The sequence below is a fragment of the Macaca fascicularis genome, chromosome 20 (genome assembly GCF_037993035.2).
Source record: "Macaca fascicularis isolate 582-1 chromosome 20, T2T-MFA8v1.1".
In the NCBI taxonomy this organism is placed as follows: domain Eukaryota; kingdom Metazoa; phylum Chordata; class Mammalia; order Primates; family Cercopithecidae; genus Macaca; species Macaca fascicularis.
The window spans coordinates 63,768,191-63,788,256 of record NC_088394.1 but is presented as its reverse complement, the minus strand read 5'-3'; the positions used below and the strand labels follow the sequence as shown (position 1 = coordinate 63,788,256).

The window sequence follows — 20,066 nt, the reverse complement described above, 5'->3', positions numbered from 1 at the left end:
CTTGCCTACTGGGTGCTAACTGGTATTTGACCACATTGGCCCTGAGGTGGTGACTAACTGCCTGGTCTGCCTGCCTGGGTTTGCAGAGGTCTCCAGTCTACACACCCTAGTTCTCCAGAATGGAATAGTATAGTGAGGAGAGGACTGGCAGAACTCTACCAGCCCAGCTGCCAGCAGCTCTGCCAGGAAAGGGAGTGGGGCATTTTACTTGGAACCCAACTCCTAGAAGTCCCATTTCCCTTGGCTTGAGGGTCAGTAAAAAGGTGGCTGCAACTCTCCACATCCCCTCTATGACTTCTCCAGGAGATGAGCGCAGCTAGAATCAGGGCACCTGAGTGGGAATTGGATTGCTGATGGCTGGGGCTGCATGCCTAGGAGCCAGCATTCCTCAATAGGGCAACTGGATGCCCCAGCTAAGAGTTGGCAGGAAAGCCTTGGTAGCTAGGCAGCCGAGAACATAGCACAGACACTACTGAGCTGACCTAGGTGCACATCAGAGAAACCCTCCTCTGAAATTGATGACCACCTGGCTGCAGTTGCTAGTGACCAGCTGGTGAGGAGCTAGCGGGTAGAGGGTGGGCCAGGGCCTCAAGACAGCTCTTCACTCTCCACTCGGCACTCTGACTCCAACTATTTCTTGGTTCTGGGTTCTGCTATCAAAGTCCCAGGGGCCACTATTGTGGGCTTTCACCCTATATGCAAGCCCCCCTTCACCGGCCCCCTTGTATAGCTGCCTTCCTCACATCCCTCCAGCTTGTCCACATTTTGCTCATGGATGGGGGCAGACTCTGCTGTTCCCTCTGTACCTGCATCTGTCTCCTCCAGGCCCTTCATGTGCACCAGGACCACCAAAGGGCCATGAGCTCTTTGTCAGTCAAGTCCCAAGGTCCCATAGAGAGCAGATGGCCACTTTAATGTCACCTCAAACCCTTCGGCTGTTTTTAGAAACCCATCTCCTTAGTGGATGCTTTTTATAGACCCCCATCCAAGACCTCACACATCTTGTAATGAAACTTCATCTAGTAGTATTTTGACTTTTTTCCCAGCCTGTCAGCACTTTCTGTGTTCTTACTTGTTCTATCTCAAATATTTGATATCCTTTTCAGTCTTGTATGAATCTAAAATTTGTTGTTTGTGTTTATGTTTTCATGAAGATGTTGTTAAAAAATATAGAAAGAAGAGAAGGTTAAGATTTGAGCCCTTCAGTGTACAGTTGAGCTTGTCCTGGGAGACATCAGCCATTTAAGAATAATTAAGTTGGCCGGGCACGGTGGCTCATGCCTGTAATCCCAGCACTTTGGGAGGCCAAGGCGGATGGATCATAAGGTCAGGAGATCGAGACCATCCTGACTAACATGGTGAAACCTGTCTCTACTAAAAATACAAAAAATTAGTTGGGCGCAGTGGCAGGCACCTGTGGTCCCAGCTACTCGGGAGGCTGAGGCAAGAGAATGGCGTGGGCCCAGGAGGCGGAGCTTGCAGTGAGTCGAGATCGCGCCACTGCACTCCAGCCTGGGCGACAGAGCCAGACTCCATCTCAAAAAAAAAAAAAAAAAAAAGGAATAACTAAGTTGGTCAAGCGCAGTGGCTTACACCTGTATTCCCAGCACTTTGAGAGGCCGAGGTGGGCAGATGGCTTGAGCCCAGGAATTCGAGATGAGTCTGGGCAAGTGGTGAGATCCGGTCCCTATTAAAAAAAAAAAATCAGTTCCTGAAGCTCATATTTTTCCATTTTTTCCACATGGATATTATTGAAACCTTACTGAAAATGGGATATGGCCTGTCCCCTGCATTTTTAGATCACAAAATGTAATGGGAAAGCAGTGAAGTTGGAGTGACAGAATGCGTGGTGAATCTTCCACTGTCCCTGTTTCCTTTTCCCAAGCCATCCTATCAATAATGTGCTTCAGAATCGAACCCTTCCCCATTTTACAGCAGCGGAATGATGTCTCCTGCCTCTGGCCTCCCTGCTCCTTTCCTCTGTCAACAGCCCTTGCCCTATGTACTATTGGTCAGTTATCTGCATAATTGTTAGTCATATGCCATCTCTCTTGCTGGAATCTGAGGGCCAGGCTCTGCAGCTGTTTCTCTAGTCTTGTGACAGCAAATACTTGGTAGAAGGATGAAGGAATGAGTGAACAGAGATACGGACTGATGTCTCATTTGCAAGGGGTCCATGTGCTCACAGAGTCATTTCCACACAGCTCTGTGCTTTCCCACAAGGTCTTTATGTTCTCAGCCTCAGAGGTCCCTGACCTATGTCTGTTTGACTCAGGGTACTCCTTATCAGCAAGTTTGGCTATCCTATTTGCATTCTGGATCTTTGCCTGAACCTTCTTCCCGTGGGCCAACTCAGATCTTGCCATCAAAGTGACGTTGCAGGCTGGAGGAGCAGTGTTGCCCTTGTCTAGTGCAGTAGTGGGTGGAGTAGCGTCTTTCCTCATTCTCCTGGAAGCACCTCAAGGCCTTATCCTTCCTGGGTGCCATTGAGAGGCAGAGTTGGGCAAGCCTGGGTAAGTCATCCCCTGACCAAAAGTGTTGCAGTTTCCTCACCCTGTGGCATTACTGCAGCTGACTTATATGTAGACCTCAGAGTTCATGAAGTAGCTTTCACAGAATGTCTCATTTTCTCCCTTTTTCCTTGAAGTCGAGATATCGATATTATCTCTTTTTTTCAGATGAGCTCAGAGAGGTTGGGATACTCGCCAAAGGTCACACTGCATATAACTTATGGAGCTTGGATTTTCCAGGCTTCTTGGGGACTCCTCCATGAGCCCTGGAGTAAGCAATATCCTGGCCATGCTGAGATCCATGAGGGCAGCTCCTGGGCAGACCTGGAGGGTGGACATTGGGGTCTCCTCCTGGGTAGAGAGATTTCCAGATTCAGTCCTGCCAGCATGCCAGAGTCATGCCGACTGTGCATGTGGGGCCCAGAAGTGGCCTCAGACAGGCAGACCATGTGGCTTATGAGCATCCCTCAGTGAGAAGCAAACAAAATAGCCAAACAAAGAATATAAACCATCTCTCTGCACCTTGGTTTTTTCATATGTGACCTAGTGTCAGAGGCAGTATACATCTTCCAAGGTTGTCTAAGGATTGAATGGTGCCTTATAAGACACTCAGTCCAGTGCCCAGCAGAAAGGAAGCATGTGGTATGCACTGGCTGACATGATTCCAGCCAGGTTTCTGGGAGACCTGTTGTCAGATCCTCACCTGTTCTATTTTGCAGGGCTTCAGTTTCTTTTCTGGGTAGGGGTTGGAGTAGCAGACTGGAGATCTCTAAGGAATCAGCAGTTTGAAAACCTCTGAGGCCAAAAGCTCAGGAGCTTCTGGGAGATGTAAGACTTTATCTAGGGCTGGGCGCGGTGGCTCACGCCTGTAATCCCAGCACTTTGGGAGGCTGAGATGGGTGGATAATGAGGTCAGGAGATTGAGACCATCCTGGCTAACACAGTGAAACCCCGTCTCTACTAAAAATACAAAAAAATTGCCGGACGTGGTGGCAGGATCCTGTAGTCCCAGCTACTCGGGAGGCTGAGACAGGAGAATGGCGTGAACTTGGCCGGGCGCGGTGGCTCACGCCTGTAATCCCAACACTTTGGGAAGCCGAATCAGGCGGATCACGAGGTCAGGAGATCGAGACCATCCTGGCTAACACGGTGAAACCCTGTCTCCACTAAAAATACAAAAAAAGTAGCCGGGCATGGTGGCAGACACCTGTAGTCCCAGCTACTTGGGAGGCTAAGGCAGGAGCATGGCGTGAACCTGGGAGGCGGAGCTTGCAGTGAGCCGAGATCGCGCCACTGCCCTCCAGCCTGGGTGACAGAACTAGACTCCATCTTAAAAAAAAGACTTTATCTAAAAAATGAGAGGGTTTTGAGTCCTTGGGAGAATCTCCACTGGTCCTGAGTCATTTCCCAATGTGAATAACATGGGTGCTCTGGTGACTTGCTTATATAGTTGGGGTCCCACTGCCCTCTACTCTCACTTCCAATTCAGAGCTGAGGTCCCTAGAAATGCAGCCACTTCTCTTGGCAGGAGGGTTTTTGACAAGCTATTTTTTGTTTTTGGTTTTTTGGGACGGGGTCTTGCTCTGTCACCCAAGCTGGAACCCAGTGGCACAATCATACTAGCTCACTGCAGCCTCAACCTGCAGGGCTCAAGTGGTCCTCCTGTCTCAGCCTCCCAAGTCGCTGGGACCACAGCTAATTTTATATATTTTGTAGAGACGGAGCCTCGCTGTGTTGCTCATGCTGGTCTTGAACTCCTGTTCTCAAGAGATCCTCCCACACAGGCCATTGTTAACCTGCGCTTTGCCAGCTTGGAACCTCTGAGGACTCTGACTGCGTATGGTCTGGAGATAGGCAGCTGCCACCCTCCCTGTTTCCGCTTCTCTGTCAGCTTAGAGATGACATTGGAGCATCGGACTAGGAACGAATCCAGCCCCACCACTTTTGCTAGCTTTATGACTACTGGCAAATTGTCGAACCTCTGAGACTTTTCTCCTTTGTAAAATGGGATAAGCCTGCTTCCCAAAGTTGGTATGAGGATCAGACGAAGTAATGGATGGAAAAGGGGTGAGGCATGGTGGCTCACGCCTGTAATCCCAGCACTTTGGGAGGCCAAGGCGGGCAGATCACTTGAGGTCAGGAATTCAAGACCAGCCTGGCCAACATGGTGAAACCCCATCTCTACCAAAAATACAAAAATATGTATTAGCTGGGCGTGGTGGTATGTGCCTGTAGTCCCAGCTACTCAGGAGGCTGAGGCAGGAGAATTGCTTGAACTCGGGAAGCAGAGGTTGAAGTGAGCCAAGATTGTGCTACTGCACTCTAGCCTGGGCGACAGTGTGAGACCCTGTTTCCAAAAAAGGATCTGGCATGCACAATAGGTTTCCATAAATATGTGTCGAATCAAGAGAAGAATCAGGCCTTCTAAAGGGCCGCAGGGGATAGATCTTTTGAATTTAGTTCCCCTTAGCAGGCTTTCTTTGAGGGTGGAAGAGCTGTGCACCTACCTAAGCATCTGATTTCACTTCTGGCCAGGCCGCCAGTGAAGAGAAGGTCATGGTGTGATTAAAACTACTTAGCCCGGGCCGGGCTCAGTGGCTCACGCCTGTAATCCCAGTACTTTGGGAGGCCAAGGTGGGCGGATCACGAGGTCAGGAGATCGAGACCATCCTGGCTAACCCGGTGAAACCCCGTCTCTACTAAAAATACACAAAAATTAGCCCAGCGTAGTGGCAGATGCTTGTATTCCCAGCTACTCAGAGGCTGAGGCAGGAGAATGGCGTGAACCTGAGAGGCAGAGCTTGCAGTGAGCCGAGATCGCGCCACTGCATTCCAGGCTGGGCGACAAAGCGAGACTCCATCTCAAAAAAAAAAAAAACCTGCCCAGCCGGACACGATAGCTCATGCCTGTAATCCCAGCACTTTGGGAGGCTGAGGCGGGCAGATCACTTGAGGTCAGGGGTTCAAGACCAGCCTGGCCAACATGGTGAAATGCTGTCTCTACTAAAAATATAATACGAGTGTGGTGGTGGGCACCTGTAATCTCAGCTACTCTTGAGGCTGAGGCAGGAGAATCGCTTGAACCGGGAGGCAGAGGTTGCGGTGAGCCAAGATCGCACTACTGCACTCCAGCCTGGGCTACAGAGGGAGACTCTGTCTCAAAACAACAACAACAACAACAAGAAACCAAAAAAACAATACCTGGCCCTAGCACTGGCTCCACCATGGGGTGCAGAGGCAGAGTAGCCCCAGGGGCTGGCCCTGATAACTGTTCCTTTCCCCCCACAGGTATAGCCTTCACAGACCTCCCGGTGAGTACTACTATTGGGTCTTCCCCTCCTGGGCTTCTGGGGGCTGACTGGGGTGGGCATGGTGGTACCTGCAAGTGCAGGGTGTGGAGTCTGGTTCTTTCCCCAACCAGGGATGTGTGCCATGCTGTCAGCTTGAGGGTACCAGGAGGGGCACTTGCTGGCCTTCCTCTCTCTCCAGCAGCAAGGTCTGGTCTTCCTACGACTCTTAGCAGGTGACAGTAATTTGTGGCATTTCCAGAGGCAGCTGTGGGCCTGGGGGGGTTAGGGTGGTGGAATGAAGATAGCTCCATGGCTCAGCTGGTCTAAGCCAGCTCTGTGTCACCTGGGGTGCAGAGTGTAGGGAATTATTCCTGAACTGTGAGGGAACCCAGTCCCTGTACATACCCATCAGAGATCCCTGAGGAAAGCCAGTGCCCTAGGGGAACTCATCTGCTACTACCTAGGGCACCCCCAAGCCAGAGAGGTGAGCTTTGTGGGGTCTTCTCTTCTTATAAAAGGATGGGGTTTTCTGCTTGCTTAGTTCAGGGTGTATCCTCACCTCCAGCCATCCCACACCTGTACCCCAGTACCTCTTTATTATGAGTCATCACAGGCCTAATCACATGCAGTGCCTCCACCCAGGATGCTGGGAGCCTGGCCTGGCTCTGTGTGTTCTGGCTGGGTTCTGGGAGGAAGGAAGGTTTACTGACTCTGGTGGCTGCTTTGGGATCCCAGACACCCCAGTGATGCCCCAGGAAATGCCTTTGTGATCTTATGGGCCTCTGAAACCCAGACCATAGCACCCAGGGTCCTGTTAGAACCTCCAGTCTCTGGCTCAGAATCCTTCCCTCCTACCTGGAAGCCCCAGAGAGAGGCTGTGGTCCTAGGCAAAGAGCACATTCAGGTGGAGAATGCTGACCCTGGCTAGGGAAGAGTCTAGTTATGGGGACGTGACATGAAATGACCAGGCATGAGCATGGCCAGTATGCATCCACATGCAAGAAGGTATGGGGGATGATATTGTGGGCAGTGACGGTCAGGGAAGGCTTTCTGGAGGAGGTGGGCCTTGCCTGTGGTGTGGAGGATGGTAGGGGAAAAAAAGGAAGCGAGAGGTCCTCTGTGTGCAGAGCCCATGGTGGGCTGAAGCCAGCATACAGGAAAAGGTCCCACACCTTGTGCAGATACAAAAATGCATGGTTAGCCGGGTGCGCTGGCTCATGCCTGTGATCCCAGCACTTTAGGAGGCCAAGGTGGGCAGATCACCTGAGGTCGGGAGTTCAAGACCAGCCTGACCAACATGGAGAAACCCTGTCTCTTCTAAAAATACAAAATTAGCCGGGCATGGTGGCGCATGCCTGTAATCTCAGCTGCTCAGGAGACTGAGGCAGGAGAATCACTTGAACCCAGGAGGTGGAGGTTGCGGTGAGCTGAAATCGCGCCATTGCACTCCAGCCTGGGCAACAAGAGCGAAACTCCGTCTCAAAGAAAAAAAGTGCATGGTACTCAGGAAGGAACATGGCCTGAGCATGGGATGAAGAGTGGACTGAGGGCCCTAAGAAGACCATCTGCAGTGACAGTGGGGAGGAGGCTAGCGAGGCTCTGGATAGTAGCAGCGGGGAGCCCCAGGAACCATCAAGTGAGGGAGGGACTGGACAAAAGCCAGTCATGGCAGAGGCTAGGTGGAAAGCAGGGAGCCCTACACCCTACTGGCCAGAAGATCCTCCTCTTAGCAAGCGTCTAACAGGAAGGGTAGCTTCTCTTCACTCTTTGCCAGCACCAGGGGTCTAGACCACTGGTTCCCTTTTGCCATGCTCCCCTCCTCCCTCCTTTCCTGTGTCATCCCATCTCTGCCTACCCCATTGTGTATCTATTTTTTATTTTTTTGAGGCAGGGACTCACTCTTGACACCAAGACTGGGTTGTAGTGGCAGAATCGCAGCTCACTGCAGCCTCAATTTCCTGGACTCAAGCCTCTTCCACCTTAGCCTCCCGTGTAGCTGGGATCACAGGTGCACACCACCACACCTGGCTAATTTTTATTTTTTTATTTTTTGTAGAGACAGGGTCTCACTTCGTTGCCCAAGCTGGTCTCGAAAACCTGGGCTCAAGCGATCCTCCTAAATTGGCCTCCCAAAGTGCTGGGATTACAGGCATGAGCCACCGTGCCCAGCCTCATGTGTCTATTTTTTTGTGGCAGAGAGATCCTTGGCCCTGGAACTTTCCGAGAGGAGCCATGATCCACCATTGCAGCAGACCTTCACAGGCATGTCTGCAGGGTCGTGGAGCCCAGCCCATCTCTGTATGCCTTGACTGAGTTCCAGAAAGGGTTCTTGGGCCTTGAGGACACAAAGGCCTCTGATGCAGGGCAGGACACTCTCCATGATGTGCCTTGCTTGCTTTTCTTTTGTTTTCTCCCCTCAAGCTTTGGGGCATAATGTCTCTGCTAGGGAGGTGGACAGAGGTGGCTCTGCCCTGCCTCCTCCAGCCTTGCTGCAACTCTCCCAGCCCGAGTATGGGGCGGCAGCAGCCATGGAGGTGAGGTGAGGCCTTACCACCCCACTGCCCTTAGGGCCTGACTGACATTTCATTCTCCTCCTCAGGCCAACCTCTACCCCACCGTAGGCCTGCAGACACCTGGGGAGATTGTGGACGCCAACTTTGGTCAGCAGCCCTTCCTGTTTGACATTGAGGACTACATGCGGGAGTGGCGTGCCAAGGTCCAGGGCACGGTCCACTGCTTCCCCATCAGTGCTCGGCTTGGCGAGTGGCAGGCAGTGCTGCAGAAGTGAGTGCCCTGCTCCCGCCCTTACCCACCCCCACGCCACCCCAGCCCACTTCACTCTAGGCGCCTGTAGGGCTACAAGCTGTTCTTAAAAATTCCAGCGGGTGGATCCTTTCTGGGAAACATTCCCAGGGCGATTCAGCCTGCAGCTCTCCTGCTTCTCTCTCGTCAGATGGACAGTTCCCGCCAAGTTCTCCGGGCTACTCCTAATTAAACCTTTGCCTCTCAGCCAGATTGGAGGTTCCTGTATATAAGATCACCAGCAGGGCTGTTTTCCTTCACCAGGTCATTTTGCAGAGGGTTTTGCAGAGGATGCCCTGTGGTCTCTTCCTTTGTGGACCCTTTTTCTACCATAGGGAGTATCCATGATGCCGTGACTCTGGCCTGAGGCCACCTCACAGGGCCCAGCATCCAGCTGAGTCTCATTCGTCTGTAGCAGTGGTGGAAGGAAGGGAGTCCTCCCTAGGACCAGCTAAGCTAGCTCCTTGGCTGATTAATTCCCAGACTGTCCTGGAAGCCAGTGTCGCTGAACTCCCAAGGGAGGCCAGCTTTGGGTTTCTCTTGCACTTGCCAGCTGCAAGCCTGAGTGAGGCAGTGACCAGTACCCACTCTGCCAGGAGGTGGGTGTTAGCTTAGCTCCCAAGGATGGGCAGATGGGCACGGGGAACAGCTAGGCTTCCACTACCTCTGGTCATTGCCCTGCAAAGGCACCAGGGTGCTAGGGTCCTTGGGGTGGGGTTGGGGTGCACACTGGTTTCTTTGTACAGCCTTTGTCCCTTGAGGCAGACCCCAGGGATGGGCTGAGGCAGGGGCTAGGTGGCCAGACCTTCCCCAGGAAAAACAGCATTGTTGCCTCTTGTTCCCAGTCCCCCAGAGCAGATGACAAGGACTTCCTTGGATGGCCAGGACAGTGCCACTCCCATAGCAGGCTTGGTGGGATGGGCAAGGAGAGGGGTGAAGATGCCAAGTCTGTGTAGAGGAGGAACTGATCCTCTCAGTTTTCAGGGCCTCGGCTCAGCACATGGATGTGTTTTTGTTTCGGGGTTTTTAAAAAAATATTGAGATGGAGTCGCACTATGTTGCCTAGGTTGGACTCCTGGGCTCAAGTGATCCTCCCACCTCAGCCTCCTGAGTAGCTGGCATCACAGGCATGTGCTACCATGTCCGGCATAGCACATAGGTGTTTCTGTTTCCATGTGTGTATCCATGTGCTTGTGTGTGTTCATATGTAGCATTTGCCAAGACCTGCATATAATTTGTGTACTATGGTTTTATATAACTTCATTTAATGAATATTGATAATGGCTATGTTATCACAGAGACAAATTTGTCACACGCCTTTTGGCTGGCTTCCTCTAGTGGAAGGTCTGGTAATTTCCTCTCTTTTACTTGTGTAGGTAACCCTCTTGTAGGTAAAGAATTTTTCATATTTCCCCTTGTGTTTATAATAATAATATGGTATAATAATAATAATTATACTTACTTTACTTTTTTCTGAGTCAGGATTTTACTGTATTGCCCAGGCAGAGTGCAGTGACACAGTCATGGCTCACTGCAGCATCGACCTTCTGGGCTCAAACAATTCCCCTACCTCAGTCTCCTGAGTAGCTGGGACTGTAGGCATACACCACCATGCATGGCTAATTTTTTGTATTTTTTGTGGGGAAGGGTTTCACCATGTTGCCCAGATTGGTCTCAAACTCCTGGGCTCAAGTGATTTGCCTGCCTCGGCCTCCCAAAGTGTTGGGATTACAGGCGAGAGCCACTACACCCAGCCAATAATTATTTTTAAAGTAGAGATGAGATCTTGCAATGATGGCCAGGTTGGTCTTGAACTCCTGGCCTCAAGTGATCCTCTCGCCTTGTCCTCCCAAAGTGCTGGGATGACAGTCATGAGCCATCACGCCCAGCTGATAATTATTATTTATACTATAATATTATGTAATATATCATTTCATAATAAGAAGAAGTCTTATTTATGGACTTCTTCCTGCCGGGTACTTTATGTGTATTATCTCATTTACCCCTTAAAGCCTGAGAGAACACACACCCAAACTTCTGTGCCTTCCACCTGACAACCCTTCAGACATTTGTGTTTAGAGTTACAGTAATGACATCAGATACATGCACACACCAAGGTGTTCACTCCTGTACACATCAGATTCGAGGGTTCAGCCTCTGCTCTATATGTGTACACACATGTGCCACTGTTCAGCCAGCTTCTGCTGGGGTAAAATGGCTACTGGGAGTCAGACTCCTCCAGACCATTTCCCAGTGACTGTGTTCCCACTGGCCCTGCTGCTGCCTATCTCTGCCTGGCAAAATCAGCCTGATCGCTTGGCTTCTTGGGCCCCTGATTTGTGGCATATCATGGTGTAACTCTGTGTTGTGAGTTAGCTTCCCATCACTCACTCACTAGAGCTGGAACTGCTGAGGGCAGGTTCACCTGGGGGACTGAAATGCTTCTGTCAGGTACATGGCACAGCCTGCAGAGGGGCTCCTGTGTCTGTAGAAGGTGTGCATGTGGCATGCATCTTGTCTGGGAAGCTGCCAGATTACCTGACTGGCTGCAGTTTTGGGACGCTATCAGTGAGACCATTGGCCCCGTAGGCTTGCTGCAGTTCCCAAAGAGGCAGCCACCTGTGAGGAGTGTGCCTGTGTGTGTACTTCTGTTATCGTACTCGCTTACTTGTGGGCAGCATGTCTCAGAGAAACTGCAGCCACTCCTCTGAACTGTGGGCACACAGGTGAACAACCCCTCCGCAGCCTGACTTCGTGACCACGGGGCACCATGGGGGAAGTTTTCATTTTGTTTCAGCCCCTTTATTCTCATTCTGTGGAGGTTACACCTCCAGGATGTGTTTAGGGAGACCTCTGGGGGAGGTAATCTGCCCTGAGTCCATCAGGTGGTCATTGAGAAGTGCAGTTCTTGAGTGTCACCTGAAGCTCTTCCTTTCTTCTAGCATGGTCTCATCTTACCTCGTGCATCATGGGTATTGTGCCACAGCCACAGCTTTTGCTCGAATGACTGAAACCCCGATTCAGGAAGAACAGGCATCCATAAAGAACAGACAAAGTAAGGTTTATTCTGCTTTCCCCTTTTCCTCCCTCACCTGTCCCTAACTCTGCTCTCTGGCTCATGCCAACCCTGGTTCACCTGTCAGGAGTCCATTCAGCTCTGGTCCTCATGACCAGCCTGCAGCCCAAGGCCATGTTCCTGTCCCACCTTCAAGATGGCACTGCCCCGATGGACAGTTGGCAAGACGGAGACATCTCAGGGCAGCCTCCCTAATGCATATTCTGAAGGCTGGGCGCAGGCCAGGCCCTGGCATGGCTGGTTCCATTCCTCCATTTCCTCCCTGCTTGTTTCCTTCCCCTCTGAATCCTGGATTCCTCTCAGCCTCCTGTTCATGGTCTTCCAGGAAGACTGTTTGCCTGTTACCAAACTCTCTGCCTTTCTCACCATTTACTCAGCCTTAGTAGTTCTGCTTATTCTTAGCCAGAGAGGGGACTGAAGTGGTCAGACAGGGCAAAGCCAGTGCTCAATGACTGCTATGGGGGCACTGCTCTCCGCTCCCCACCTCTGGTCCTGCCCTTTGCTGACCACCTAGAGTCCTCGCTTCGCCAGAGCTCTCCCAGTGTTGATGCTGGCCTGGATGCTGTGCATCTGGAGGCTCTTTCATGGAAGGAGCGGTGTTGGAAAAGTGGAAAAAGAGCCCAGCGAGGAGCTAGAAGGAGAAAAGGAGAGTGAGGGCGAGTGGGTGTGGATATGCGTGTGTGTGAGTGCCTGCCTGCCCCTTTCCGAGCCTGCTGTCTCTTCTGTATATGCATGTTTCTGTCTCCCAGAGAAGCTGTGTTCAGCCAGACAGAAAGGGATCCCAGACTTGGGATCTATGAATGACAGCCTCAGACCCTGAAGTTGCTCCCAGCGAGATGCACGAGGCCCCATGGCAAGAGCAAAAAGGCAGCAGCAAGATGCTGATGGCCTGAGAGGTGTCAACGTCAGAGGTGCCAGCATGAGGAGGATGGCCTCCTCTCCCAGCAGGGGGCATGCTGCAGCCCTTGAAGACCACCAGGCACAACCCTGATCAGAAACCAGTGTGATTTCCTTGCCATTACCCTGTGAGGCCTGGAAAGAGAGGAGTGTATCTGAAGAGGAGCCCCTCAGGCCACCAAGCTGCCTGGGTGCCCATCCCCAGATCATGCTGCCCCAGCTGGGGCCCTACCCTGCCCCCAGGTTCCTGGCACCATGTGCCTTGCAGGAACAGGCCTCCACATTTACCCTCCTGCCTTTGGACTGAGTTTCCCCTCCATCTTCCCCGTATTCTTGAGGACTCTGACGCTTGGCAGAAACCAGGATCTGTTGGGCTGGGCAGTCAGGTTCTTTCTCCAGCCTCCTCTCCTGTGAGCATTTCAAGCTGGCGAGGCACTCTGAGCCAGCCCATCTGATCATGGCCGGCCCCTGCCCTGAGGCTGGCAGCATCCCAGGCATGTGGCTGTGGGAGAGGTCTGTAGCCCTTGCTCACTGCTGTGTTCTTGCACCCTGCAGAGATCCAGAAGCTGGTGCTGGAGGGCCGTGTGGGCGAGGCCATCGAGACCACCCAGCGCTTCTACCCAGGGCTGCTGGAGCACAACCCCAACCTCCTCTTCATGCTCAAGTAAGTCTTGGGCATGACCCCAGCTCCCCCAGAGTCCAGCCCCTCTCAGCTGGTGATGGGAACGTCAGCCTGGACCACAACCAGAGCATTATTGCTCCGCTCCCTCCGCAGGTGCCGGCAGTTTGTGGAGATGGTGAATGGGACGGACAGTGAGGTCCGCAGCTTGAGCTCCCGAAGCCCCAAGTCCCAGGACAGCTACCCTGGCTCCCCCAGCCTCAGCCCCCGACATGGCCCCAGTAGTTCCCACATGCACAACACAGGTCAGCCACTCTCCAGAGGGCTCTGGGAAGAACTGGTGTGGAGGAGAGAGGCCACCCCACATACCCTTTCCTGGGCTGGGCTCCGGGCTCGCTGCTGGATTTGGGAGAAGGGAAATGGGACCACTGTGGTTATTCTTGGGGCTCCACTTGAGGGCAAGCTGCCCCTCCTCTTCTGACTGTCCCCCTGGCTTCTAGGAGCAGACAGTCCCAGCTGTAGCAATGGCGTCGTGTCCACCAAGAGCAAACAGAACCACAGTAAATACCCTGCACCCAGCTCCTCATCCTCGTCCTCCTCCTCCTCGTCCTCCTCTTCCCCATCCTCCATCAATTACTCCGAGTCCAACTCAACAGACTCCACCAAGTCCCAGCCCCACAGCAGTACCAGTAACCAGGAGACCAGGTGCCTGCCTTGCTCTGCTTCCTCCTCTGCCTTCTGCCCCATGCCAGCTGGGCCCATTGCAGTCTATCCTTTGAGTGCCCTTCCCTTCACCCCCAGCCTCCATCTCAGGTCTGTGCCTGGAGTCCTAGCTTTTGGCCCACTGGGCCAGATGTCAGCTCTGGCTTCTAGTCCTCCCCACGATTTAGCTGCACTTTCCTTGGCCTTGGCTTTCTCCAGAGGCTCCAGTGATACCAGGCTGAGGATGTGGTCTCCTCCAAAGAGGCCGGGCCTGTGAGAACCCTCAGGGTCCATCATGAGGGAGCTTTCCCTGGCTCTGGCTTTATAGACAGCCAGGTTGGGCAGGCAGGGGAAGCTAAGCTGCAGGCTAGAGCTCTAGGTGGCTCTCAGCATCCCCAGATACACCTCAAGGCTGACCTGGGTTTGGCTCCCAACCAAGGCCACAGAGATGCCCATGGGGGCCATGGGGCCCAGTCAGTAGGTTGGGGAATATGTAGAAGAGGTGTGTGAACTCAGAGGAGGGCCAGGGACGGGAAAATCACAGAGGCAGCACTGGGACAAGGGTGGGAATCAGGTGACAGGCCTCTGAGGATAGCTGGTGTCACAGTAGGGGTCAAGTGCTGAAGACTTGGAAGCCTGAGCTGTCCTTTCATGTTCCTGGGGGGTCCTCGGTTTACCCACAGCAACCCATGGCTATAGCCTGAAAGGAGGCCCAACCAGGCAGCTCCAACCACACCCCCTGGGCCAACTCCCACCTCAACCCTTCCCCACAGCGACAGTGAGATGGAGATGGAGGCAGAGCACTACCCCAACGGTGTGCTAGGAAGCATGTCCACGCGCATTGTTAACGGTGCCTACAAGCATGAGGACCTGCAGACGGATGAGTCCAGCATGGGTGAGAGCCACGGCCTGGTGTGCTATTCTTTGAGGGCAGTGTGCAGTCTGGGTGCCCTCTTCCCCTGGGAGGAGCTGGGCTAGGCAGGCTTTGGCATCTTGAGAAGCTCCAGCCAGACCTTGTCCACTGCCTCCTTAGCCAATTGTGGATGGGTCCTTGAGGTGGCTCCAAATGTACGAAGGCCCTGGCCTGTGCCAAGACCACCTGTGTTTGAGGCTAGAGTGTGTTCGAGAGCGTGGCCACCCTAATGAGCACCCTGCGTCTGTGCGGGCTGGGAAGAGGGACAGCTTCCAAGTCCTCCCTGAACCCTAGACTGTGTGCCAGGTGGACGAAGAGAAGAATGCCTCAACTGTAGCTGCCTTACCTGTTCCTCCCAGTCCTTCCTGCCCCACCCCAGTCCTGCCCTTCCCTCCTCACCTCTCCTAATGTATTCTCCACTGCGTTCTGGATGCAGATGACGGGCATCCTCGGCGGCAGCTCTGCGGGGGCAACCAGGCTGCCACAGAAAGGATCATTCTGTTTGGCCGTGAGTTGCAGGCATTGAGTGAGCAGTTGGGCCGGGAGTACGGCAATAATTTGGCCCACACAGAGATGTTGCAGGTACAGGATGAGCCAGACCTCATGCAGAGCAGGCCCCATTTGGTGTTGGGGGCAGGGTGGCTCTGGGAGAGTCCAGGGGGCAGCAGGAAAGAGTGGGCTCCAGCCAGGTCTGCAGAGGGAAGTGGGGCATCTGGGCCCACTGGACATGCGTGTCCAGGCTCTGGGGAGAGTATAGCCCTGCTCGACCCTACACCCCACATTCCAGGCTGGGCATCATGCAGGGCCCTGTCTCCCTCTGGAGCCATGGGTAGCAGGGCGGGCTATGGTGTGTGCCACAGTCCTCTCAAGAATGCCCTGTTCTATAGGATGCCTTCAGCCTGCTGGCATACTCAGACCCCTGGAGCTGCCCAGTAGGCCAGCAGCTTGACCCCATCCAGAGGGAACCTGTGTGTGCTGCCCTCAACAGCGCCATTTTAGGTGAGTGAATCTATTTTTTATTATTATTAGAGACAGAATCTGCTCTGTAGCCCAAGCTGGAGTGCAGTGGCACAATCTTGGCTCACCGCAATCTCCACCTCCGCCTCCCGGGTTTAAGCGATTTTCGTGCCTCAGCCTCCTGAGTCGCTGGGACTAAGGTGCATGCCACCATGCCTGGCTAGTTGTATTTTTTGTAGAGATGGGGTTTTGCCATGTTGGCCAGGTTGGTCTTGAACTTCTGGCCTCAGGTGATCTGCCTGCTTCAGCCCACCAAAGTGCTGGGATTACAGGTGTGAGCCACCATGCCTGGCCTAGGTGAGTGGATCTAACAAAAACAGAAGCTGGCCCATGGCTACCTGAGTGGTTCCCACTCCTAACCCCAATTGGTCCCAGTAAGAGCTGTTTGTCCACACTGGGGCAGCAGGCTCTGCATAGGCCCTCTCTGGTGACTCAGGACTCCTGGGCTCCCATGGTTGAACCTAAACCCTGACCTCCATCTGCCCAGCTGAGTTCATGATGGGTCCTAGGCCATGGCGGTGGGCCCAGGCCAGCCCAGTGCTCTACACTGGGCTAAGGACCTCAGGTTCCTGGCATGACCTCAGGGCCATGGCCTGGTGGCTGGGACACACTTACACAGAGGTACTGAACACTCTGTTCCAAGAGAATCTGTCTACTGCCCCCTCTTTCCACTCCCAAGGGAACTTTGACCTGGGCCCAAACCCTGGGCAGGGCAGTGACCAGGCCTTTTCTTTCCTCCACAGAGTCCCAGAACCTGCCAAAGCAGCCCCCTCTGATGCTCGCCCTGGGCCAGGCATCTGAGTGTCTCCGGCTCATGGCCCGAGCAGGCCTGGGTTCTTGCTCCTTTGCCAGAGTCGACGACTACTTGCACTAGCTGACCGTGCTGGCTGGCTCCGGCTGGCCCTCCGCTGGCCCCAGGGCTGGAGCTGCCCTGCCCTCCATAGGCACCTGGTGCAGGGACTGGGAAGCCATGGACAGAGTCCACTCCTCCTGCCTGGCCTTTTCTCCTCTCCCTTTCCTTCCTTCCTTCCTTTCTCTGCCCACCACCCCCCAGTCTCTCTCTCTCCCCTTCACGTGCAGCGGCCTGTGACACAGTATTGGCTGGTTACTCTCATGTAGCGCCTTCTATTTTGAAAGGGGGGGGTTTGTTTTGAGGAGGGGTTGGGGTTTTTAAATTTTTTTTCTCCTGACTGAGCCACCAGTATTTATCTCTGAAGAGTTTGTGCTGAGCTGGTTTCTGCTAATTTAGTGATGAAGCCTATCCAAGTTGGTGATAGCTTATTATTTTCATAAATAAAAAACAAATGAGATTTTTATATATATATATATAAATATATATATATTAAAAAAAAAGACAGTATTTATCGTAGCATTAGTGGTCCAGCACCTCTTGGGTGAGGCTGTCCAGGCACCATGTTTTCTTTGAGTCCAACTCATTAAAAAAGAATCATCTTTGTCACCTCAGCCAAGTGATTTATTTTTTGCTCCCCCTTTTTTGAGTCACAGGCCAAGCTGCAGCCTAGGAAACCCAAATAGGGTTTGGTGGGCCACTTAGTGGGCATGGTTATGTTGGTTTATAGCACCCCAAGAACTGTGGGTCCCTAGGCCCCTGAGAGCTGGACAGAGCAGAGAACTACAGGGCCAAGGGTCCAGAGAAGTGATAACTTGACCCAGGGCCACACAGCAGAGGTAGAGGGTCCTTGGCCAGCACACTATCTACCACTCTACCCCACCTCCCACTGCTTGCCTTGCTCCCCTTTCCTCCCTTTTCAATACCCTACCTTCCCTTGTTGTTAAGATGGCCAAATAATACATTTACTCTAAATTGATTGCCTGGAAACTACCTGCCTTCGTCCTGAGAGCTTCTGTGTGTCAGGCTGCCGGAAAGAAGACTCCATTCCCAGGACAGAGGCCCCTGAGTACAGGGGCTGCTTTCTTCCTGCCTGGATCTTCACCCTCTCTGCACAGCTCTGAGAGAATGGATGCTTTCTGTTGAGAAACCAGTACCTTGTGGAGGCAGGTTCTTGGGCTGCTACTCCAGGGAGTGTTTGGAATCCTTGATCCCCCTAGGCCAGACTTCACTGCCACTGTACCAGACAGCTCCCTGCAGCTGGACCCTAGCCAGTCTTAGGAAAGACTGTTGGGAGTATTTGCTGGCCAGAGGATGGGACTCCATCAGCTTTACAGATGTCCCACCAGCTGTTTCAGATAGATCCTCACAGCTGGCGGAGTAAAAATGGTCCCGCTACCATTGGGGAATAAGAAAAGGAAAGGCTGAGATGGTTGCCAGGACTTGGGGTGGCCCATCTGTGGAGAGGACTGGCTGCCCTGGAGGAGGAAAGGGAGGAAGCCTACACAGAGGAGCACCAGGACGGGCTGGAATTATCATACGTGCTTCACAGTGTGAGGGGAGTGCAGAAGCCGCCCATGCAAAGAGTAGGGGCAGCCATGGCAAGGCCAGAAGTTGAACTTTCAGTCCCTGCCTGAATCTGGGCTGTGCAAGCTCCTGCTCCATATTGGTGGACATGGGAATGGTTGGTGTAGCCTGAGATACTCATTGCTCACCAGGCCTCACTGGGCCCACAGCTGGGCAACAAGAAAAATGATTGAATTGGACCAACTGCTGGTGATGGGGCCAGGGCCTTGGGCCCTGTGCTCTCAGAATTCTGCCTTGGGAAATGATCCTATAGCTGCTGCTTTTTCTTGGTCCTTGGGGCTGGCAGGCCCATAGACCATGGCCTGTTAGGAGGTGTCCTGTCCGTAAAGGAAATTCATCTCTTGTGACAGCCTGGGGCTACCTAGCTCCCAAACCCAGAGGTTGGAAATATCAGGCTGTTAAAATGATCACAGCCTAGCAGGATTGGGAATTGAAACCACAGGCTTTTGCAGTTGGAATGGGGTTCAGTGAACATCTCCCCCATTCCTCTCCTGCTACAGATAAGGAAACAGACCCAGGAGATTAAGTGACTTGGCTAAAGTCACACAGCAAATTAGTAGCCGAGCCGAGACTATCCCTTATCCCTGTGGGTTGGGCAACACTGTTTATTTAGTCCTGAAACTGAATGGCAGATAAGCCCCATGAGGGGTTAGGCTGATGTGCCCTCCCGCAGTATGTGAGAAGCTGCTACCTTCAGGGTTGTGTCAGGGATGAGGATGGGTGCCTGAGCTTAGGTTGTGGAGTGGCTGAGAGGGCCCAGGAGGGCTCGGGACAGCTGTGTGCTGCATGGGGTTGGGTGTCTGCCTGGCTTGCACTCGGTACCCATGGCCACCTCCCCATTTTCTGTGCCTTATCTCACTGTTTCAGCTGAGTCCAAGTTGTTTACTCTGTTCCTCTCCAGAGGGGCTCTCTGTCCCAGTTGGGCAGCTCACCTTTGGGACATAAGTCTTTGCCCCACAAGCTGTGGAGAGGGCCAAAACCAAGCTGCTTGAGCCCACTCTCTTGCTGAGAGTCCAGGCCTGCCTGCCAGCCGGAGGTGCCCCTTATGCACATCCAGTCCTACCAGCCTGCTTCCAGGAGCCTAGAGTGGGAAAGGCACCTGGGGGAGCCCTGGTGAAGGGCTGGACCTGACTCGTGGCGGCAGGAGGAAGACCTGGCTTTCTTGGTTTGTCCAGCTCTGGGGAGCAGCCTTCCCTACTCACTTTCCCCTTGCGGCACCAAATGGTCACTCCTTCCAGAGCAAAAACTGGCACTCATAGCAAGCCAGAACCCCCATTCCCATCCACATGGGTCTGTGGCTGGGTGCAGGCCATGAAAACGGACACCACGAGACAGAAGTGGGGACTGCCTGGCCACCCAGCGCCTTCCCACTCCTTAAGCAAGCACAAAGAAGATAAGGCAGAGAACTGTCAGAGCTGAAAGTTCCTTTGGTTGCTCACAACTCAGGTATGCACCCGTGTGGCAGCCAGGCAGCGGAGCCCTACTAGACTGCCAGTCTCATGCACCCAGACCTGTGGCCAGACTGTGGCCTCTGGCTGCCTCAGGCACTTGCCTCTTTGCATCGGGTTTTCCTCCATTAGTAACTACAGCTGAAACAGACATCCTCCACATTGTGCACACTGGTTTTGCCTTTGTCCTCGAGAGTTGATACTTGGCATTAGCATGAAACTTGTGGGTGTGGGAGGATGGAGAGAGAACTCTAACAAAACATCTTATTAAAATTGTACTTGAGAGATTAAAAAAAAAAAAACTCCTGTTGTATTTTGACAGAATTATTTTTATTAAAATACACATCCATGAGCA

At 53.0% G+C, this 20,066-nt stretch overlaps 1 protein-coding gene across 9 annotated transcripts in view; it reads left to right on the top strand.

Moving 5' to 3' along the window:
• RANBP10 (RAN binding protein 10) overlaps positions 1 to 20,066 on the top strand; it is an 87,321-nt gene extending 67,255 nt beyond the window's left edge. For 3 of the 9 annotated variants that reach the window (XM_074027392.1, XM_074027394.1, XM_074027393.1), the window contains 10 exons: positions 5,799 to 5,821; positions 8,400 to 8,584; positions 11,545 to 11,657; positions 13,131 to 13,239; positions 13,351 to 13,499; positions 13,695 to 13,899; positions 14,670 to 14,791; positions 15,246 to 15,391; positions 15,697 to 15,808; positions 16,570 to 17,131. In XM_074027392.1, the coding sequence (XP_073883493.1) occupies positions 5,799 to 5,821; positions 8,400 to 8,584; positions 11,545 to 11,657; positions 13,131 to 13,239; positions 13,351 to 13,499; positions 13,695 to 13,899; positions 14,670 to 14,791; positions 15,246 to 15,391; positions 15,697 to 15,808; positions 16,570 to 16,700 (1,295 nt within the window). In that variant the 3' untranslated portion in view covers positions 16,701 to 17,131. Of the gene's footprint in view, positions 1 to 5,798; positions 5,822 to 8,399; positions 8,585 to 11,544; positions 11,658 to 13,130; positions 13,240 to 13,350; positions 13,500 to 13,694; positions 13,900 to 14,579; positions 14,792 to 15,245; positions 15,392 to 15,696; positions 15,809 to 16,569 lie in introns of all 9 variants that reach the window. The other 6 variants (XM_074027396.1, XM_074027398.1, XM_074027397.1 and 3 more) reach the window with 4 other exon arrangements.